Source organism: Coenobita brevimanus, chromosome 52, assembly GCF_032717465.1.
Source record: "Coenobita brevimanus isolate Jiangsu-jjx chromosome 52, ASM3271746v2, whole genome shotgun sequence".
Classification (NCBI taxonomy): Eukaryota; Metazoa; Arthropoda; class Malacostraca; order Decapoda; family Coenobitidae; genus Coenobita; species Coenobita brevimanus.
Window position 1 is genome coordinate 17,831,360 of NC_137005.1, and position 24,522 is coordinate 17,855,881.

General features: G+C 43.9%; 1 protein-coding gene across 1 annotated transcript; it reads right to left on the bottom strand.

Moving 5' to 3' along the window:
* Positions 1-6,295: 6,295 nt before the first annotated feature.
* On the bottom strand, positions 6,296-23,494 carry LOC145400499 (uncharacterized). The gene is made up of 4 exons (XM_080273023.1): positions 23,342-23,494; positions 21,242-21,701; positions 16,301-16,413; positions 6,296-6,547 (listed from the first exon to the last, which is right to left on the bottom strand). The coding sequence occupies exons 1-4, from the start codon at positions 23,492-23,494 to the stop codon at positions 6,296-6,298; spliced, it is 978 nt and encodes a 325-aa protein (XP_080129149.1).
* Positions 23,495-24,522: the final 1,028 nt, after the last annotated feature.

Below are 24,522 nucleotides of genomic sequence, written 5' to 3' on the forward strand. Positions count from 1 at the left end.
GTTTCAACCCAACCTTCAAAGAGAAAAATTCACTCAGTTCACCATCCACACGCACTGCAGCCTTAGCACCATCATACAAACTCTTCACAGCATTCAACAACTTCCCATCTACTCCATATATTCTTAATACTTTCCACAATCCTTGTCTATCCACCCTGTCATATGCTTTCTCCAAATCCATGAAAGCCGCATACAACTTCTTTCCCTTCTCTAGAAAGATTTCCACTAAAGATCTAAAAATGAATATCTGATCTACACAACCTCTTCCCTTATTAAAGCCTCCCTGTTCTTCTCCAACTAATTCCTCTGTCCTTTCTCTAACTCTTTCAATAAGTATCCTACCATACACTTTTCCTATTATAGTAAGAAGACAGATATCCCTATGATTACCACACACTTCTTTTTCCCCTTTTCCTTTGTACAAGGGAATAATTATACCTGACCTCCAATCCTCCGGGACTCTGTCTTCCTCCCAGGCCAATCTGCACATTTTCCACATCCATTCTACCACTATCTCTCCCCCATACTTCCACCACACACTCCATCAATTCCTGGGGCTTTCCCCAATTTAACTTTCTTCATTGCTTCCACAACTTATATAATAATAATAATAATAATAATAATAATAATAATAATAATAATAATAATAACAATAATAATAATAATAATATTAATCATCATCATGATTATCATCATCATTATCATCATCATCATCATCATCATCATCACCATCCGGACCTCCTTTCCCACCCTAGGGCAGGGTGAGGAGTACAGTAGTAATGTCCAGACAGCCCAAATTTGCCCAAACCAATGGGCCACGGTTCCATTGGCTCAATATTAAAGTCCCTCGAATCCTGGCTCTATCTGATACGCCAAAAACATTCACCATGTTCTGTAGCTTCACATAATAATAATAATAATAATAATAATAATAATAATAATAATAATAATAATAATAACAATAATAATAATAATAATTACTACAACAACAACAACAACAAAACAAAAATTATAATAATAATGATAATAATAATAATAATAATAATATTAATAATAATAACAATAACCGGTACACTTTAAAATTCTCCAAGGACAGTTTTGAGAAAGATAAACTTTCCACAGCCATTGCCTGCTATAAGCCAAGCTATAATGGGACCTTGAGGTCAAGGTCACTGATCTTGTACTAGTCACCTTAGCTCATCACAGTCTAACAGGCCACCAAGCTTGGTGGATCTAGCTTTAATCTTTCGTGGAAAATTAGGTGACATCCGGAATATCCAGAACAATCCATTTTTATTTTTACCCCAGCGAGGTCAAGGTCACTGATTTTGTGCATGTCACCATAGGCCAGTACAGTCTATAAGTTCACCAACTTTTGGAGTTCAAGCTTTAATCCTCCCCTGGGGGTAGGGGGTTTTCAAAAATACTCCCCCAGTATCCATGCGTGTCGTACGAGGTGACTGAAAGGGTTGGCAGAGGGTTAGCGCACCTCCCCGAAAAATAGCTAACGAAAAAGACGAACAAGAAGCTTCGGACAAGGACTGACCAAAAAATTACGACCAAAAACCGGACAGAGGACATGGTATGGATCGCGACATGGAATGTAAGGGGTGCGAATGATGAGGTGAAAGAGAGAGAGATTGTCCAGGTGCTTGAGGGTGCGAAAGTGGATGTACAGTATGTGGAGTAACTGAACTAAATGGGGAGGAGAGAGTGTGAGAGAATGGGAGTATGGTTGGAGTATATGTGCAGGAGTATGTGAGAATGAGAGGGAAAAAGAAGGAGTGTGTATTGTTGTGAGTAAAAGATGGAAGAAGAACATAAGACAGTATGGATCAGTTGGGTCAAGGATTGTGTGGGTAAGATTGAAAGTTGGAATACAAATGTGGGCAATTGTGTGCATGTATGCAGCAACGCAAGGTAATGCACACAGAGTGAGAGAAGAGTTCTGGACAAATGTAGAAGTGTGCATGGAAAAGTTTGGAAGGAATGAGAGAGTATTTCTGATTGGTGATATGAATGGTAAAGTAGGGAATATGAAGGTGGATGGAATAGTTGGTGAGTGGGATGTGCCTGCTGAGATGAGAATGGTAGTGCGTTAGTGGACATTTGTGCTGGGAGGGGGTTGGTGATAGCCAATACTCTCTTCAGGCATAGAATGATCCACAGGTTTACATGGCGAGTGATGAGAAAGGTGGGTGGTAAACTGAATGAAAGGAAGGCAATGACTGATTATGTGTGTGTGGATGACAGGATGCGAAGATGTGTAATGGATGCAAGAGCTTATAGAGGTTGGGGGAGTGGATTTTCTGACCACTACTTGGTGGTGGCCAGAATCAAGATCCAAGTAAGATGGAGAAATAGAAGAAGGGAAGGATGGGAGGAAGAAGTAGTTGCAAGGAGAGTAGAAAGGTTACAAGAGGATGAGAAAAAGGCAGAACATAAGAGAGAAGTGGAGGAACGATTAGGTAAATATGAAATCGAGCAGATAGGGGACGTGGAAGGTGTGTGCAAGATATTCTATCTATCTATCTATCTATAGCCCGACGCCCTAATCCCGCAAAGGGTGGCCGCAGACAAAACGCCTCCAAGTCATTCTGTCACCCACCATTTGACTCCCCTCCCCCCAACTCACCCCCCCCTCCCTCATATACCTCTCAACTCCATCCCTCCACCTCATCCTCGGTCTACCCCTCCCTCTCCCTCCCTCCACCTCACCTACATACACCCTCTTAGTCAGTCTTTCATTCTCCATTCTCTCCACATGTCCAAACCACCTCAGTGTATTTCTCCTAATCTTTTCAACCACATCCACATCTACCTCACAACGTTCCTTCACTTCTTCATTCGTCAACCTGTCCCTCCACGTCACTCCACATGCTCCTCTCAAGTAACTCATTTCCACTGCTCTCACTCTTGACTTGTTCCCATCTTGCAATGTCCACGCCTCGCTTCCATACGTCAGGGTAGGGATCACAATACCATCATGCAGTGACTTCTTAACTTGACAGATGAAATATGTGCAGCATGTGATGTGGTGTGTGGGGTGAAGAGAAGACGGAAGGGGATGCAAGGAACAACATGGTGTAATGAAGAGGTGAGACAGGCTGTGGCATAAAAGAAGAAAGCATACAATGAATGGATGACAAATAGAGGCGTGGAAGAAGTTGAGAGGCGGAAAGAGTTATACGTAGAAAGGAACAGAGAGGTGAAAAGATTAGTAAGAGATAGTAAGAAGACAGTGGATGAGGAATTTGGAAGGAATTTGAATGTAAAGTGGAGGGACTGTAAGAAAATGTTCTGGAAAGAGGTGAAAAGAGTAAGACAGGGTGGCAATGAAGTTAGTAGAGGAGTTAAAGATAAAAATAGTAAATTGCTAGTAGAGAAGGGAGGAAAAGTAAGCAGATGGAGAGAACACTTTACGGAATTGTTGAACATAGAGAATGGAAGTAATCTGAGTACCAGTGGCTGGGGAATGGCTGGGAGAAAGAGGGAGGTGAGAAGACAGGAAGATATCAGTAGGATAGAAGTTGTGGAAGCAATGAAGAAAGTCAAATTGGAGAAAGTCCCAGGAATTGATAGAGTGTATGGTGAAAAGCTGAAGCATGGGGGAGAGATAGTAGTAGAATGGATGTGGAAGATGTGCAGATTAGCTTGGGAAGAAGGTAGAGTCCCGGAGGATTGGAAGTCAGGTATAATTATTCCCTTGTACAAAGGGAAAGGGGAAAAAGAAGTGTATGGTATTCATAGGGGCATTTGTCTTCTTAGTGTAACTGGAAAAGTGTATGGTAGGATACTTATTGACAGAGTTAGGGAAATAACAGAGGAATTAGTTGGAGAAGAACAGGGAGGCTTGAGGGAGGGAAGAAGTTGTGTAGATCAGATACTCATTCTTAGATCTTTACTGGAAAAGTTTCTAGAGAAGGGAAAGAAGTTGTATGCGGCTTTCATGGATTTGGAGAAAGCATATGACAGGGTGGATAGACAAGGATTGTGGAAAGTATTAAGAATATATGGAGTAGATGGGAAGTTGTTGAATGGCGTGAAGAGTATGTATCAGGGTGTTAAGGCTGCAGTGCGTGTGGATGGTGAACTGCGTGAATTTTTCTCTTTGAAGGTTGGGTTGAAACAGGGATGTGTTATGTCTCCATGGTTGTTCAATCTGTGCATGGATGGGGTAATAAAAGAGATATAAGGTAGGCCAGTGGATGTTGGAGTGGTCCTAGTGAGAGAGGGTAGTGATTGGAACTCCCTGTAATGCTGTTTGCAGATGATACTGTGTTGTTGAGTGAAGACCAAGGGGTTCTGCAAGGCTTGGAGGATGAGTTTGGGAGAGTGTGTAAGAAACGGAATTTAAAGGTGAATGTAGGAAAGAGTAAAGTGATGGTCTTTGAGAGATGTGAAGTCAGTGAATGTACGGTGAGGATGGTTGGTGAGGAAATGGAAAATGCTAGTATGTTTAAGTACTTGGGGAGTGTGATGAGTAAGGATGGAAGTTTGGAGGGTGAAGTGCTTGAAAGGGTACAACAAGGAAGAAAGGTTGCTGGTTCCTTGAAAGCAGTGATAAGAAACAGGGACGTGAGTATGTAAGTGAAAAAGTTACTACATGACAGTATTGTGATACCAACTCCAAGATATGGAAGTGAAGCTTGGACGTTGTTGGAAGGACACAAGTCGAGAGCGAGAGCAGTGGAAATGAGTTATTTTAGAGGAGCCAGTGGAGTCATATATATATTTTTTTTTTTTTATGTGTCCGACTCTGGGCATAGGCTTCACAGCCTGCTATCAAGGCCCAGTAGTCCTCCTACATAGAGAGACAGGCTGACAAATGAGGATATAAAGGAGCGTTGTGGTGTGGATGTGGATATGATAGAAAGCGTTAGGAGGAACACACTGAGGTGGTTTGGCCAAGTGGAGAGGATGGAGGGTGAGAGACTGACGAGGAGAGTATATGTGAGTGAAGTGGAAGGGGGGAGAGGGAGGGGGAGGCCGAGGATGAGATGGAGGGATGGAGTGAAGTGGAAGGGGGGAGAGGGAGGGGGAGGCCGAGGATGAGATGGAGGGATGGAGTGGAGAGGTATATGAGAGAGGGGGATGTGAGTTGGGAGTAGGGCAGTGAAATGGCGGGGGACAGGGTGACGTGGAGGCGATTTGTTTGTGGCCACCCCGTACGGGATTAAGGCGTCTGGCAATAGATAGATAGATAAAAAAAAATGTGACATCCAGATTTTCCGTAAAAGTCCAAATTTTTTATCCCAGGCCATCTCAGAGATTATTCAGCTGATTGGCATCATACTCCTTTCTGGCCTGCATCCGCGTTCAGGCTAATTTGTAGTAAAATTTAAGCATTCTAGCTTAAGCGGTTCTTCAGATTGAGTAGTTGACCTCACTTTTCTGTGTTGCAGATGATATCCGAAGATCCGTTTGACGGATTGCCACCATATTTTGCCACAATATGCGGACAGTTGTCCGACTAAGTTAACCACGTTTGAAGGCTCTAGGCCAAACAGCCTTTGAAATATCGCAGTCATAAAATAAGTAATAATTATTCTTATCATTATTATTATTATTATTATTATAATAATAATAATAATAATAATTATTATTATTATTATTATTATTACTATTCTAAGAAATAAAAGAAGAATATTCATAAAAAACAAGAAAACTTCCCACACGGATGTGGGACGTCTTAATAATAATGATAATTATGATGAAGGAAATAATAATAATAATAATAATAATAATAATAATAATCATAATCATAATCATAATAATAATAATATTAATATTATTATTATTATTATGATTATTATTATTATTGTTATTATTATTATTAATCACTATCATCATCATCATCATCATCATCATCTAACAAATAACAGTTTATTGATGAATGCAAGCCGCTGTAGGCTGAAAATATACATCAAATGCAGTTTGTACAACGTAATATGAGAAGTTAATGAGTAGAGATGTAGAAATAAGTGTATGTCGAAAATAAACTAATTAAAAATGAAATGGCTAGGACATGACCACTTAGAGTAAATAATTACATAGATATAAAAGCTAGGTAATATTGAAATTAACTATTGCTGGGATGGTGTTGCGTTTGTAATGGTTCGTTGTGGGCTGTGATGGGTACCAGTAGATTGTGGTGACGAACAGCTTGGTGGGGAAGGGAAGCCTCAGGAGGAAGTAGGTGATTATGGAGTGGGTCGCTGACTTTATTACGAACTGTTGGAGTTCGGGAGCATGAAGAGCTGTGATAGACAGAAGATTCAGTTGGATGAGTGCTTCAATGCAGTTTCTTATGTGTGCAGAGTATGTGTAGTCTGTAGGAAGCAGCATCGACAGTTCCAGTTGTGTGGGTCCCCCAGAGAAGTCTGTCACCAATGAGGATGCCCAGTAGTTTGGTGATGTGCTCTACTTCTAGGGTGTGGTGTCTGAGTTTGAGTGTTTGTGGTGATGTAGGTGCTATGGCCACGTCGAAATGCATGACTACCACTTTGTTGCTATAAATGGTAATGTGATTGTCACGTCTCTGGGTCTGAAGAGTGTCAAAGTTGTTTTGTACGTGAGCATACTGTAGTCTGGTGCAGTTTTATCGATGAGTATAGCTATGGTGGAGTCGTTAACACTTCCAACATTGTTGTGTGTCTTGTAGGGTATCACTGACAAGAAAGAGGAAAAACAATAGTCCCATTCATGTGCCCTGAAAAACACCACAAGAGAGATTTTTAAAGCTGCAGATGGTACCCCTAAATCGTATGACTTTTTGGCGATTAGTCAGGTAATCTGTTTGCAGGAGACCAACCATTCTCCAAGACCTCGATGTACGACTTTGGCGATGATGTTTGTGTGATCTACCCGGTCAAAGGCTTTGGTAAAGTTAGTGAAAAATGCTACTATTGATATTTTGCGTTTGTCTAAATTTTTACCACGCCCGGGACGGAGACATGCGAGGTATTGTTTTTGGTAGAGTTTCTTTTTTGTTTCTTTCTTTGTTTGTTTCTCTGTTGTTAGCAATATTACGGAAAAACGGCTAAATGAAATTACATGAATTTTTCAGGATATATGGGCACTGGTCTCATAAGGAAGTGATTAAATTTTGAAGGTAATCGAGTGAACCTGAAAGGTCAAAATCAAGCTCACAGATATTCAGAGGGCTATAACTCGAAACCAGTGGAAGATAAAGATATTAACTATTATCAGCATACAGGAACTCCCATATGGGCTTTCATTTGGCACCAAGACCTTTGACCCTGAGTGACCTTGAAAGGTCACACTTAAGTCACGGATATTCAAGGGGCTATAACTCGAAACTGGTTGCAGATTTATATTTATCAACGTATAGGAAGTCCTATATGGGCTTATAATTGGTACCATGACCTTTGACCTTAAATGAGCTTGAAAGGTCAAACTCAAGGGCACAGATATTCAGAAGGTTATAACTCGAAACTGATTGGAGATTGAGATATTTACTGCCATCTATAACTGCTGTTGGGTGAGGTTTTTTGTGCCTGGCACCACTTGTTGCGCATGAATTCAAGAAAATTAGTGAGGCAGTGAGTGGTAGATGATGATCTTACATTGCCATACTGATGTATGGCAATTTTACTTGATATGTCTGAGTAGGTTCAGTCTGCAGCAAAGCTTTCACAGATCAGGCTAGGGATAGGTGTAATGCCAATGGGTCGTAGGTCACCGAGGGAGCTAGGGTGGGGCATTTAGCAACTGACGTGATAAAAGATGATTTCTACATGTCTGGGCACTTAGAGTGTTGGAAAAAAGTCTTGATAATAGACGTAAGAGGTTTGGCAAGTTCATGGGAAAATTCCTTACAGAGGCAGATTCATAAGTCTAGGGGTATAGAAGAGTGTTTAAAATTCAGATTCTTGAGGCGGTAGGCGAACTTATTGTTCGAAAACAGTTGTGGGTAACTTATGGGCGGGGAGGTATGTTGGAAGAAGGTTGTAGTTAAGTTCAGATAACTGTTGCAATACGGTAGCAACGTGGTTGTTGATAGCTTAACCCGCCCCGTCCCGACCACTTTTTCACCACTGGTACCCCCCAATCCCGACCATTTTTGGACCCAAATTTTTTTTGCTAAAACTTTCGCTTTTGGTCAGAAACAATGGTCAGTCACGAAGAAATTGTTCCCCGGGGTCCATAAGTGCCCTAAACAGGTATGCCTTGGTCACACTTGGTACCGTGTTCTCTGTAGGTGGTCTGAGCCTCTAAAGTTTTCTGTGGTATTATAAGTCTGGGAAACCAATGAAAGTAAGTAGATATGTATTTATTACAAACATAAAAACATGTGATAAAAGAGTAAATTGGATTTTAAACAAAAATAGACCTGAAATAAGCACTGTACCATCATGCGAAACGAGCAAAATCGGGCAGACTGGTCACGATGAATCGCTAACATTCCAGAATCGTGATACATATCATATTTTCTACTTACATAATACATCTACAATAACATTATACCATTTTACATTTTATTGAACTGTTTTTACGTATTCACAGGCCTTTCGATAACATTTAGCGTAATGTTAGCGCTTATTTACGTAGTGAGTGAACTCTCTGTGACTGTTGTTTCAACTCGTATTGTGTTTTTTCTACTTACATAATACTTTCCTAATAACATTATACACTTTTCCACTTTTGAGACCTGTTTTGAGATAGTTTCAGGCCTTACGTAAATATTTAGCGTAATAATAGCGCATAATGACACACACGGTGAAGTCGCTATGACTACTGTTTCAACTTACAACCTATTTTTGTACTTATATAATAATTCTCCACTAACATTGGACATGTTTACACTTGATATAATTGATATCACATAATTTCAGACCTTACGATTCAACTGAGCATCATATTATCGCGTACTTACACAGTGAATGTTATCGCGATATCATTTGTTTCATCTTACACTAGTATTCAACTTATAAATTACCTTACTACTAACATTACAACCTTTTCCACTTTATATAATTCCTATCACATACTTACTGACCAGAATGTTCTACTGAGCGTAATATTTTTGCAGATTTACACAGTGGGTGTACTCGTGATATCAGTTATTACAACTTACACTATTTTTCAACTTATACGTTTTATTCATGCTAACATTACACCCGTTTCCACTTTATATTCTTGCTTTCACATATTTACTGACCAGAGTGTTATACTGAGCGTTATATTTTCGCAGATTTACACAGTGGGTGTAGTTTTGATATCACTTCTTTCAACTTACACTATTTCTCAACTTATACATTACTTTCCTGAAAACATTACACCCGTTTCAACTTTATATATGACTTAGCACCTACTGACTGGCCTTACCATTATAATGAGCGTCATATCGCCATCCCACACAGTTTCAATAGTGTAGGAAATTATGGTACTCTTTGAAACATTGCTGAAGGCACAACGCAACATTGCACTCGACACACTCGTACCTTGTGTCTTTTCTCTGAGTGGATGGTCTGACTGTCGAGTGCTTGCATACATGGCAGCGGTGCTGGGGTTTACGACGGTTTGGGTCGGAAGGGATTGTGCAAGGATAGTGGCGTCCTGCGAGGCGTAGGGGAGTCTGGGCAGCCATAGGGGTGCGGGTGCGGTGTGTGGGTCTGTCCTGGGCATGCTTGGCGATTATTTCACGTGCCAGCTCCCTCACAAACCCCTCAAAGGTCTCGGATACTCTGGTGGTCATGGCGTGCAGGTAGTGTGTGTTCAGGACCGTGATGTCGAGCAAGTGGAAAAAGAGTTTCTTGTACCACTTCATCATCGTCCTGGCACAGTCAACACTGGAAATCATCGAGTCTGACTGATCCACTTGCCTCATGTTCAGATTATAGTCCAGTACAGACTCGGGTTTCCAGACGTTGCACCTCCTCTCGCTACGGTGATCCACGGAGTCTGTACGGTGCATCAGGGGGCTGTGAACAGTTGATAGGAGGCAAACTTCCCTGTTGTGGTTCCACAGGGTGGCAAGGATGTTATTGGCCTGGAAGAAAACCACCTCGTTCTTGTCAAGTTTCCTCCCTAGCTTGACCATATGGCGACGGTTTCTCTTGGCTGTACCACAGACTCCGGTGTCGTGTTGGTGGAGGAACCTAGCGAGAAGAGGGCTAGTGTACCAGTTGTCCAGGTACAACACATGACCACGATGAAGGTACTCCTCTATCATTGTCTTCACCACGGCCCCAGAGAGTCCTATACTACGATCTTCTGTTATATCTGTCTGTGCGCCCGTGTACAAGACTATCTCTTGCACATAACCAGTCTTACAGTCACACATAACAAAGATCTTGAACCCGAAACGGTGTCTCTTGCTGGGTATGTACTGCCTAAAGGAAATATTGCCTCTCCACAACACAAGACTCTCGTCTATGACGAGGTCTCTGTAAGGATAAAATGAGGAGCGGAACATTTCCCGTAAATGATCAAATACCAGCCTAATTCTCCTCATTTTATCTGTGTTATTTGCATTGGCTGGATCTTCTGCATCAAAAAAGTGGAGGCGGCCGAGAATATGCTGAAATCTGTTACGACTCATCACCTTTCCAAAGAAAGGTGTGAGGATCATTGGGTCCGTTGTCCAGTAGGCAGGAATTTGGTTTTTCCTTACCACACCCATCAAGAGAACCAGGGCAAAAAATAAGAACATCTCTGAAATTGTAACGGGATAGTCATATTGTTGGGAATGCCTGCTCGTGGTTCCCAAACGTTCACTTTCACGGCGCTGTGTTCGTGAAAATATATTGGTCTGTTCCACTATGCGCCCCACAAACGGCTCCCCAAAGAACAAGTGGAAAAAATCCACCCTAGACGAACCAGCATGCACACCTGGAGCCGTGCAACCAGACCGCCACTCCTCAGTGAAAGGGTGAATGATGGGAGTAAAATTACTCCCATCTTCCCAGTTCCACAAGACACCACCGTCTCCAGCCACGTCCCCATCGTCCCCTTCGTCAGGGTGGGGAGGTGAGGGTGGTGGGGGAGGTTGGGGAGGTGGAGAGCGGCGCCTCTCATCACTCGCACTTCTCTTCCCTCTCCCTTTTCCTTTACCCTTTCCCTTCCCTTTCCTTCCTTTCCCCACATCCTGGGGCTGTGGGGAGGAAGTTTGGGAATATTGTGGGGCGAAAGACATGCTGGGGAGTGGCTCCACCTTCTCTCCCCTGGGCCTAAGTGCACCACGTGCTCGTGCTGCCTCCCTCACACCACTTTCCCCTTCACCCCGCACTCCCGCCACACCACTTTCCCTTTCACCCCGCGCTGCCTCCACACCACTTTCCCTTTCACCCAGCACTCCCACCACACCACTTTCCACTTCCCCAGACAAAAGACTTGCACCATACCTGATATGATTCTCGCCCCACCTTCTGATCCTCGGGGTGATATTTTTTCTTTTCCCAACCACGAGGCGATATCACGTCCTAAGCCGCCGTCATCCTCATTGTCCTCATCCTCGTCCTCATCAGATTCGGGATGGAGAGATAGCTGTGCACGTGGTTGGGGAGCAGGCTGGCCTTCCCTTGCCTTACGATATGTCACATACCGCTTTTTCCGGGGCGAAGGGACCTCTTCATCACTGCTTGTTATCTCTTCCTCTGGCTGGACGTAATTGCGATCCACCATATCATCGTCAAGTGGAGAATCACTATCTCCAGTGAAGGCTTCCAGGGCGGATGCAATTTCGTCGTCTGAGAGACCTTTCCGCGCCATGTCTGACCTGGGTCACTGCTAACAGGTGAGTGACCGAGACAAGGGCGAGCGCGGGTCACGCGGCGTCTGGGACGCTGCCTGCCTGACGGCAGGTAGGGGAGGCTTGGGTACGTGGGTGAATCGAAAATTTCGCGCGAATTTTGAAAATTGTGGAAATTATGAACCTTGCAATTGCAGGACGTTGAAGTACGTCAATGGGATTGGCAGTGACAAAACGTTAGGACGTGGAAGTACGTCTATGGGACGCTGCGGGTTAACCCGCCCCGTCCCGGCCACTTTTCGACCACTGGTACCCCCCAATCCCGGGCAATTTTCGACCTTTTTTTTTTTTTGCTAAAACTTTCGCTTTTGGTGAGAAACATCGAAAATTCATAGAGAAATCGCTCACCTGAGGTTTAAAATACTCATTACAGGTAGGAGAGCCTCCTTACCTTACTGGGTTTTCTATCAGGCTGGCACCAAAGAAAACGAGTTCTATGGGAGGATAACTATTTCACACCACTCATAAACGGTATTTATTTATTTACTGTTACGAATTTATATGTAGTACAAGAGTATATTGGTTTTCAAGCAGTAATATAGGCATTATAAGCATTGGTTCACTCACTAATACCTGACCTTTTTTGCCACATTACCTGATCATCATTTCTAACTGTTTCTTCCTCTAATGCTATGTAAAGTTTGTCCTCCACATTGTCATTGATTGGGGAATCACTCTGGCCCTGAATTTCGTACCGTGGCATGACATGGCTATACTGGCCAGGTCACTGATAACAGGTGAATTGCTGAGAAAAGGGCATGCAGGGGGGGGGGAGGAGGTCATGCTGGGTAAGGCATTGTCTCTGCCTGGCATCTTGTTGAGGAAGGTGTCCCGTGTATACGTACCAAAAATGACTCGCGAAAATTGAAAATTGTGGAAATTATGAACCTTGCAATTGCAGGACGTTGAAGTACGTCCTCGGGATTAGCTGTGACAAAACGTGAAGACGTGGAAGTACGTCCTCGGGACGGCGCGGGTTAAGCTGCTTGGGTGTTAGACTTGTTGAAAACACAAGGGAAGGTGGGGGTTTGATTTTTAAGACCACATAGCTGTTGCAACTTGCCATACCACTGGCTTACAAAGGTATATTTTATGTGCTGAAGTTTATTGGGATAATATTTTCTTTTGGCAACAGTTATTTGTCTAATAACTTTATTCCTTAACAATTTATACTAAACTGTGTTCTTTGTGTGGAGAGCCTCATTAAGTTGCTGAATGAGACGTTCAGTCCGACTGGTGATCCATGGTGCATCGGCAGGATGGCTTTACAGATTTTTCTGGGAAAAAGTGACTAATAGCCTGAGTAACGCTACTGCGATAGTTGATCCATTTTGTATTCACATCTCGAACTGAGATGACTTCTACCCAGGGATAATGCACAATTCTGTTGCCAAAGTTATGTACTGCTGAGTCAGTTAGGGGTCTATTTGTTAATGTATAGAATTTCTACTTTTGTGCAAGGGTGGGTTTTGTGGACCAAATGATCGAGATATAGTTCCCTCATCCAAAAAGGAATAAAGGTGCTGGTGATAAATATAAGTTAGGAACATCAGTCAGTATTAAGATTAATGTGTTGTTACCATTTGTTGGGAAGTTCACAACTGTCTTCCCTGAAGGTGTTCTTGAATGGTTGTCGTGTCAATTTCACTGAAATCACCACATATAAAATGCATGGAGGAAGAGTACCTAATCTTGAGGTAATCTGAAGTTTGGATGAGATGCTGAAAAAGCAGGTTACATGTGGGTTTACGTGGGAAATGATAAAGCGCTAGTATGTGATGGAAGCCAAGTGACGGGGATGGGAGGGCAGTGACACGTAGCCACGACGAATCCACCACCTATGGGTTGTTGATGGTCAGGAGTGATGGATGAATTCCATGCTAGCAGAAAGTGACACCTCCGCCTCATCACCCAAAGCAGAAGCGATAGAAGAGGCTGTAGTTCGTGAGGTTAATAGTTTCGAGAAGAATTTGCTAGACTTCAGTAATGGCAATAATTCCAGGTGAATTAGATAGTATTACTATTATGATATAAATAATGAAGTCAAGCTGTGTATGTGTGTGTCTGTAAGTTTGTTCATTTCTTTCATGAGAATGGTAATACTGACCTAATTCTTTTCGCGTCAGGTAGGGGTAAGTCCAGGGAGTGTCAGAAAAATATCCAAAAAAAATTTTGGTGATGGCGGGCGATGCGACAGAGCGAAATTGCCGGAAATTGCGACTCGCGAAAATGTCTGTCTGTGCGTTTGTTCATTACTTTCATAAGAACAGTAATAAATATCGACCTCATACTTTGCATCAGGTCTGGACAAGTGCAGGGAGTGTTCAAAAAATACCAAACAAAAATTGTCGCCATCTCATGCCACGTGACGACACAAAATTCTCGGAAATAGCAAAAAGGGAAAATATGCAAAGAGCTATTTTCCTTTACCTTTTGGTCAGAAGTGGTCATTGTTGGCTCAGTAACGGTATGGATTTGCTGTTTATTTTAATCAGTTTATTATGCCCAAGGGCCAACATATCTAGTAACAGGACTATGAGGCCAAGTAACCCTCTGTCCAGAAATTATCCAACCTTAGGCTGTAAAAAACTAAACAGCTAACCTGTCTAGCTAGGACACTAATCCCCTTATAACTTGACACATGTATCCCAGCATTCTTTCTATTGCCTGATTCATTTCTCAAGGTCAGTTTTTGGTATCTCCTGCAGGTACTTCATCGGATTCGTCACGATCTCTTCTTTCGGATGACCGTTGCTCACGACCCGTTGGAGTGTGCAAATCATGATTCAAACTTTCTGAAAGCTATTATCATTTAAGATGTGGCTTGGGTGTATGGGTACGACCCAGAAACTAAAGTACAGTCGTCCCAGTGGAAGCATGCAGGGTCGCCTCAGCAAAAAAAAAAAAAAAAAAAAAAAGACAGGTCTGCAGCAAGATGAAATGCATGTTGATTTTTTTTTTTTTGACAACCGTGGTGTTATGCATCACGAATATGCAAAAGAAGGTCAGACTGTCAACAAACATTACTACCTCGACGTGATCTGTCATCTTCATGACACAGTTCGGTGGAAGAGACCAGACCTTTGGAAAGCGACAAATTGGAAGCTGCATCATGACAACGTCCCTGCCCATTCTTCTTAGTTGTTTTAGGAATTTTTGACCAAGCACAGCAATCCAGAGGTCCGGCAGGCTCCCTACACTCCAGACATGGCTCCGTGTGGCTTTTGGTTATTCCCCAAGTTCAAAACTCTGCTGAAGACGAGAGAAGAGATCATGACGAATGCAACGAAACACCTGCAGGAGATGCTAAAAACTGGCTTTGAAAAATGAATCAGGCAGTGGAAAGAAAGCTGGGCTACGTGTGTCAAGTCATAAGGGGCCTGCTTTCAGGGGGATTAGTGTTCTAGCTCAACAGGATAGCTGCTAAATTTTTTTAGAGCCTAAGGTAGGATAGTTTCAGGACAGCCTTTGTATTATGTACAGAGGAACTTGTGTCTCGCAATGCACGCAGTTATGTTACATAGACTTACTGTAGTTTACAATACTGGAGTTACCATCCACCAAAGTATTATGTACAGAGGAACACGTGTCTCGCAGGGCATGCAGTTTTGTTACATAGATATATTGGAGTTTACAATACAGGAATTAGCATCCACCAATATTATGTACAGAGGAACTCATGTCTCGCAGGGCATGTTGTTTTGTTGTATTGCAAGCTTCAGATATACTGGAGCTTGCAATACAAGAGTTAGCATCCACCAAAGTGTGGATGTCGCACGAGAATGATATCTAAATGATTGTGAGTAGATAATTACATATATCAGTCAGGGACTGTCTCTCAGGTAGTGGGTCCCTGACTTAGGGACACTCAAGGCAGTAATGCTGAAGTTTGTTGGCATTAGGACGGTCACATAGTTTGCAGAAGTGAGGCATGTCATCTGCCTCAGGGACTTGCCAGACAAGGCAACATCCTAATCGAAGTCGAGCAGACACAAAACTGTGCCTGCAAACCATAATTCCATGTCGATGATACTTGCGAGGATATAGACAAAAGTGGTCGTAGTGTTGAATGGACACACTCTGAGTCTGCTCAGCGTTCCTGCCATGGAGTGTAGGAAGAAGAGCGGTTGAATGTATCTTGTTTTTGAAGCAGAGGAGGGAGGATGTATAGGCAGTCCACAGCATTTTTCGCCAGGAGGTCAACAGCGTCATTGGCTGCAAATCCGACGTGAAAAGGAATCCACAAGAACTGTAAGGTAAGAGAGTTTTCATGAGCTGAAACTAAATGACGCAAGATTTGCTGGACCGAGTGGTGGCATGTGCGTTTTGGAAACGAGATGGCTTGAAGGGCAGACTGAGAATCAAAAGGTAACTACACCATTCAGTCTTCACTGAGAGAGAAGACTAACTGCATGAAAGTCCTTATATCTCACAATAGGTAGAGCTAGACAAGTTCGGTAGTCTGCAGCCAACCCAGCCTCCCTCCAGTGGGTCCAAATTGGATAAGTAGACGGCACAACTAACACTCCCATCTGCTTGCAGGAAACCGTCGATGTAGAGATGGTGCATGGCAGGAACTGAGGAAGACACTCCTGTGATGGTCTCCAGAGCTAGTTGTTTCTTAAGGAGTGGTAGGTCTGGTAGGAGTAATGTGGATTTCAAGATGAGGACTCCTCCAGGGAGGTGGACCATAATCCACTACTGCCACGGAAACATTAACCCGCCCCGTCCCGACCACTTTTTCACCACTGGTACCCCCCAATCCCGACCATTTTTCGACCCTTTTTTTTTTTTTTGCTAAAACTTTCGCTTTTGGTCAGAAACAATGGTTAGTGACAAAGAAATTGTTCCCCGGGGTCCATAATTACCCTAAACAGGTATGCCTTGGTCCCACCTGGCCCCGTGTTCTCCGTAGGCGGTCTGAGCCTCTAACGTTTTCTATGGTATTATAAGTCTGGGAAACCAATGAAAGTAAGTAGATATGTATTTATTACAAACATAAAAACATGTGATAAAAGAGTATATTGGATTTTATACAAAAATAGAGCAGAAATAAGCATTGTACCATCGTGCGAAACTAGCAAAATCGGGCAACTTGGTCACGATGAATCGCTAACATTCGAAAATCATGATACATATCATTTTTTTTACTTACATAATACTTCTACAATAACATTATACCATTTTACATTTTATTGAACTGTTTTTACGTATTCACAGGCCTTTTGATAACATTTAGCGTAATGTTAGTGCTTATTTACGTAATGTGTGAACTCGCTGTGACTGTTGGTTCAACTCGTATTGTGTTTTTTCTACTTACATAATACTTTTCTAATAACATTATACACTTTTCAACTTTATAGAACTGTTTTGAGATAGTTTCAGGCCTTACGTAAATATATAGCGTAATAATAGCGCATAATAACACACACGGTGAAGTCGCTATGACTACTATTTCAACTTACAACCTATTTTTGTACTTATATAATAATTCTCCACTAACATTGCACATGTTTACACTTGATATAATTGATATCACATAATTTCAGAACTTACGATGCAACTGAGCGTCATATTAGCGCGTACTTACACAGGGAGTGTTATCGCGATATCATTTGTTTCATCTTACGCTAGTATTCAACTTATAAAATACCTTACTACTAATATTACAACAAATTCCACTTTATATAATTCCTATCACATACTTACTGACCAGAATGTGGGTGTACTCGTGACATCAATTATTACAACTTACACTATTGTTCAACTTATACGTTTTATTCATGCTAACATTACACCCGTTTCCACTTTATATTCTTGCTATCACATATTTACTGACCAGAGTGTTATACTGAGCGTCATATTTTCGCAGATTTACACAGTGGGTGTAGTTTTGATATCACTTCTTTCAACTTACACTAATTCTCAACTTATACATTACTTTTCTGAAAACATAACACCCGTTTCAATTTTATATTTGACTTAGCACCTACTGACTGGCCTTACCATTATAATGAGCGTCATTTCGCCTTCCCACACAGTTTCAGTACTGTAGGAAATTATGACACTCTTTGAAACAAGGCTGAAGGCACAACGCAACATTGCACTCGACACACTCGTACCTTGTGTCTTTTCTCTAAGTGGATGGTCTGACTGTCGAGTGCTTACATACATGGCAGCGACGCTGGGGTTTATGACGGTTTGGGTCGGAAGGGATTGCGTTGGGATAGTGGCGTCCTGCAAGACGTAGGGGAGTCTGGGCAGCCATAGGGGTGTGGGTGCGGTGTGTGGGTCTGTCCTGGGCATGCTTGGCGATTATTTCACATGCCAGCTCCCTCACAAACCCCTCAAAGGTCTCGGATACTCCGGTGGTCATTGCGTGCAGGTAGTGGGCGTTCAGGACCGTGATGTCGAGCAAGTGGAAAAAGAGTTTCTTGTACCACTTCATCGTGGTCCTGGCACAGTCAACACTTGAAATCATCGAGTCTGACTGATCCACTTGCCTCATGTTCAGATTATAGTCCAGTACAGACTCGGGTTTCCATACATTGCGCCTCCTCTCGCTACGGTGATCCACGGAGTCTGTGCGGTGCATCAGGGGGCTGTAAACAGTTGATAGGAGGCAAACTTCCCTGTTGTGGTTCCACAGGGTGGCAAGGATGTTATTGGCCTGGAAGAAAACCACCTCGTTCTTGTCCAGTTTCCTCCCTATCTTGACCATATGGTGACGGTTTCTCTTGACTGTACCACAGACTCCGGTGTCGTGTTGGTGGAGGAACCTAGTGAGAAGAGGGCTAGTGTACCAGTTGTCCAGGTACAACACATGACCACGATGAAGGTACTCTTCTATCATTGTCTTCACCACGGCCCCAGAGAGTCCTATACTCTGATCTTCTCTTATATCTGTCTGTGCGCCCGTGTACAAGACTATGTCTTGCACATAACCAGTCTTACAGTCACACATAACAAAGATCTTGAACCCGAAACGGTGTCTCTTGCTGGGTATGTACTGCCTAAAGGAAATATTGCCTCTCCACAACACAAGACTCTCGTCTGTGACGAGGTCTCTGTAGGGATAAAATGAGGAGCGGAACATTTCCCGTAAATGATCAAATACCAGCCTAATTCTCCTCATTTTATCTGTGTTATTTGCATTGGCTGGATCTTCTGCATCAAGAAAGTGGAGGCGGCCGAGAATATACTGAAATCTGTTACGACTCATCACCTTTCCAAAGAAAGGTGTGAGGATGATTGGGTCAGTTGTCCAGTAGGCAGGAATTTGGTTTTTCCTTACCACACCCATGAAGAGAACCAGGGCCAAAAATAGGAACATCTCTGAAATTGTAACGGGATAGTCATATTGTTGGGAATGCCTGCTCGTGGTTCCCAAACGTTCACTTTCACGGCGCTGCGATCGTAAAAAGATAATAGTCTGTTCAACTATGTGCCCCACAAACGCCTCCCCAAAGAACAAGTGGAAAAAATCCACCCTAGACGAACCTGCATGCACACCTGGAGCCGTGCAACCAGACCGCCACTCCTCAGTGAAAGGGTGAATGATGGGAGTAAAATTACTCCCATCTTCCCAGTTCCACGTGACACCACCGTCTCCAGCCACGTCCCCATCGTCCCCTTCATCAGGGTGGGGAGGTGAGGGTGGTGGGGGAAGTTGGGGAGGTGGAGACCGGCGCCTCTCATCACTCGCACTTCTCTTCCCTCTCCCTTTTCCTTTACCCTTTCCCTTCCCTCTCTTTCCTTTCCCCACATCCTGGGGCTGTGGGGAGGAAGTTTGGGAATATTCTGGGGCGAAAGACGTGCTGGGGAGTGGCTCCACCTCCTGTCCCCTAGGCCTAAGTGCACCATGTGCTCGTGCTGCCTCCCTCACACCACCTGCCCCTTCACCCCGCACTACCCCCACACCACTCTCACTTTCACCCCGCGCTGCTGCCACAACACTTTCCCTTTCACCCAGCAATCCCACCACACCACTTTCCACTTCCCCAGACAAAAGACTTTCACCATACCTTATATGTCTTCTCACCCCACCTTCTGATCCTCGTGGTGATATTTTTTCTTTTCCCAACCACGAGGCGATATCACGTCCTAAGCCGCCGTCATCCTCATCGTCCTCATCCTCGTCCTCATCAGATTCGGGATGGAGAGATAGCCGTGCAAGTGGTTGGGGAGCAGGCTGGCCTTCCCTTGCCTTACGGTATGTCACATACCGTGTTTTTTGGGGTGAAGGGACCTCTTCATCACTGCTACTTATTTCTTCCTCTGGCTGGACGTAATCACGATCTACCACATCATCGTCGAGTGGAGAATCACTATCTCCAGTGAAGGCTTCCAGGGCAGATGCAATTTCCTCGTCTGAGAGACCTTTCCGTGCCATGTCTGACCTGGGTCACTGCTAGCAGGTGAGTGACCGAGACAAGGGCGAGCGCGGGTCACGCGGGGTCTAGGACGCTGTCTGCCTGGCGGCAGGTAGGGGAGGCTTGGGTACGTGGGCGAATCGAAAATCTCGCGCGAATTTTGAAAATTGTGGAAATTATGAACCTTGCAATTGCAGGACGTTGAAGTACATCGACGGGATTGGCAGTGACATAACGTGAGGACGTGGAAGTACGTTGACGGGACGCCGCGGGTTAATATCAAGTCTTTGTGGGATGGAATAGGCTGTATTAATGAGGGTGCAGATGCCGGGCCGAAGTGGAGGGCGAGATGCAACAGGGTCAAGTAAAGTTCGATGATACAAGAATAATGAGGGGCAAGATGGGGAGAGTAAAGGCGTTTGACACTGAAGTAAGAGACATCGACGCATATTCTCTCAACAAGTGGGGGAAGATTGAGTTCAGTTTGCATGTTGACCATTCTAGTGGAAATAGGACAGCTCTGGATGCATCTCAATACTGTATTTTGTTCTGAAATATTTCAATGGGTTCTAAGGATATCTTCTGGAGTTGGCTAAGAGCAGGGGAGAGGCAATCGACAACTAATCATATGAATACAATGTAGATAGTTCTGGCCACAGGGATAGAGATTCCGGCAGCATTGTTGATGAGCCACTTGGGAGGTATTAAACGCTGTTGCAGCCGAACTATGAGGCCACAGACGATTTGATGAACACGTTGTCTTACAGGTATGGTTGGGATAATTTGTTACAGGTGCACCCAATGAGAGGTACTGCCTGCACAGGGGGATGAAACTACAGTATTTCCTACAGTGAATTCTTGAGGTATTCCTGGGTTGTGGGAAGAGAAGATTCTACTCTTTTCAGGGGAGAGGAGGAGACCACAAGTGGAAAATGACAGAATGACTGAAGGAAGCATTGAAGATCTTCTTGAGAGTTGGAGTGAATGGAGATATCATCAGCATAACTGGTAACAGTGGTTCCGTGAATGTTGGAAAGAAGCGAGAGTAACTGGTGCATAAAGACATTTAAAAGAAATGGGCTTAGAACACCACCTTGTGGAGATCCATGTTCGATGGCCTTGGAGGAGCTAACCGCGCCCTTAAAAAGGACACAAGAGGTTTTGTTACGGAGGTAACCCTGTATCCATTGCAAAATGTTTCCTTGGACACTAAATTCCACCAGGTGATCAAGAATGATATCTCTGTTTGCAACATCAAAGGCACTTTTAAGATCAATGAATGCTACAACACTAGTGGGGCAGAGGATGGTATAGAGTTCCTTCAGACATTGGTGTGTACTTCTTTGTGGCAGAAAACCATAAAATTTGGGTGAGAGTTTGTCCTCCAGCTGAAATATGAGACAGGTAAGGAAGATATGTTTGAACGTCTTGCTGAAGCAGGAAGTAAGTGAAATTGGTCTGAATTTGTCAGCATCAGGTTTTGGAATGGGTACAATCATGCTGGAGGTCCAAGCATTAGGCACAAATCCCTTGCAGAAGCAAAGATTGTAGAGCTGTAATAGGGGAGTTGCCAGGGACTTTCAGGAGTAGGTGAAAGACAGGGTAAGTGATACCATCATCCCTCTGGTTGTTGTAGTTGTTGCCTTACTGCTAATGAGGGCAAGTCGAAATTCATTCTTATTTATCAGCACGTCATCATCTACATCTGTCTTTAGTAATGCAGCCATCAGACAGAGAGTGAGCACAGTTTACTGGAAGGAGAGTGCATCTTGAATATTTGCAGGAAGGTTGTGTGCTTGTGATAGTTCAGACCATGTATTAATAAGATCTTGCACATACTCAGCTGGGCTGTGGTGGATGCACTGGAGGGCTATTTCCTGACAACCTTGTTTACTAGAAGCCACATGGAGCCAACACTTGTCTGATGGTTGATGCTACCCGTGAACTTCTGCCAGGATTCAGTATGGATGCATTGCTGAAGGGCAATTATCTCATCTCTTGATGCCTGGTACTGGTGCTGATGGTCAGTTGTTGGTTGCCTCTGGAAAATGAGACCATCTTCCATCACTCTTCTTTCTGCTTGGAGGATGTGCTAATCAAGTGTCCAAGTCTGAACTTCAGGGTGACTTTTTTTAATGTGTGGTCTTGCAACATAATGGTTGTGGAGGTCATGTGTGGAGTACCAGGGAGTAATACAAGTTATCAGGTGAGTGTATATCAAATTTGAGGAGGAGGATGGAAATGTATGAGATGTATGCTGGGCAGTACTGAGGAGGAATGTTAATGTGTGTGCAAATGTGGGGAGGGGAAGGTCCAGCAGGGAGGCAATAATGGAGGCTGAGGGCAACATGGTCCTTGAAGAGGGTAGGGATGGAAGAGCACCTGACGTGGGATGGCACCAGCCCAGATGTTATGATGTGATCAACAATACTTCCACGAGTGTGCATTGCACCACCAGTGTCCCAGAGTGTGAGATGGTTGCAATGGATGTATTCAAGGAAAGGAAGCCCACTGCGATTTGGAGTAGGAGAGGGGTCACCTAGAGCAAGATGTCAAACACTGAAGTCACTTATGTAGGTCATGCTATGAACTGTAGGAATAGGGAGAGCAGGGAGATTTATCCTTCCACGGGGAGAATAGACATTACATAAGCGGATTTTGCCATCGCCTACTGTAACCTCAAAAAGCTGAAATGCCATAACATCACCTACAGAGCAGTGAAGAAGTTAATGTGGTATAGAGGAATAAATGTAATTAATAAGACCAGTCATGGCGAGGTGAACATATGAAATGTAGCCAGCAAGTGAGGGAGCCTCTTCCCCCAGTAAAGGATGACCAACAAAAGCTTCATGAATGAATATAACATACGGGTGATGGCGACATACATAGCTCTTGAGTGCAGCAAGTTTCGATTGACTTCTGACTCTACAGGCATTCCAATAGATAACACAGAGCGGCATTGGGTTAGCTAATTTTACATTTAGGTTTCTGGGAGTCAGGTGGGGATGAGGAGGGAACATGAACACTGCTTTGTGGTGCAGTATGTGAGGGATCCTTTGTCGATAGATCACAGATCCTCTCAAGGTGAGAGGGGAGAGCATCCAGCTTCTCTGTGAGGATGGTGACAGTAGTGATGATAACCTGATGAGACTCAAGAAGTGAGTGTGCTTTCGGTGTTGGTGTGCTGACTGACCAGGCCATCAATGCATGCCTCAGTGGCATCAAAGCGTGCTGTAAGGACTGTGCACCGAGAAATCAGAGAGACAACGGTTTCACGGAGGACAAGTACGTGTGCTGAATCGGGAGTGGAAGAAGAGGCAGGTGAGGTGGCAGAGTCCAGTGGCATTGGCGGTGTTGGTGGGGAGTATAGTAACGCAGTTCTAGGAGTCACGGAACTGCCTGAGCATTTGGTGCAACCATACCACACATGACAATTGGCTTATTACATTGAGGACATCTTCACTGCAAGGTGTCAAGTTCAGGTAAGGGCAGCAGTTCCGAAGATGAAGTGGTAGCAGCAGTGATGGGTGGTGAAAGGGCAAGTCTGGGAGGCATGGTTGGCAGCACACCATGCACACTTCTCTGAGGCTGAGCAGTAGTGTGATGTATGTCCAATTCCCCAACATTTGAAGCACCATGGCTGTTCGTCCTTCATTCTACGTACCTCACAGGATAGGGGACAAGGAAGAAAACTGAAGTTGAGAACTGGCAGAGGATGGTCTGGGAGACTCCAGGTGACAACAAGCCAGTTAATGGGCATCCCAGTTTGATGAAAATGACGAGCAGTGTAAATGCCAGGGAGTTCTTTGGCCAAGGAATGATCAGCGTTGACAGGGCGGTGGGTGATGAGGTAGGTAGGGAACTTAAGAGGGCCGTCAAATGAGTCCTGAACATCCAGGAACAAGGAAAGGAACTCACCACTTGTGACCCTGTCTATGATGTCCATATGCCGTCTTGAGATATAGATGATGTGGGGGGGTGACAGCAGACATCTTGATCTCAGCTGGCTCCCGATCGAGATGGAACGTCTTGGTGACCTCAGCCAACGAAGCTTGACATCGACAGTCGGATACTCTTTGAATAGGAGTTTGAGCTGACCAGCCCGGGCATTAAATGCTGGAGCAACTGATGCATGCTGGGAAGGTCTCTTCCAAGGAATGAGGTGAGGGAGCAAGTGATCAGTAACCTTGTGCTGAAAAGCCTCAATGTGTTTGGATGTTTTTGCAGCATGAGACGATGGTTCACTGTTGATATCCGAAGTGTGGTCCACATGATGTTTTGTGGAAATAGAGCCCTGGGTGACATGGTGAGGAGCTATGGATTGAGGCAGCCTGGGACTCACTGTGACTGCAGTAGATGTGGAACCCTGATGTT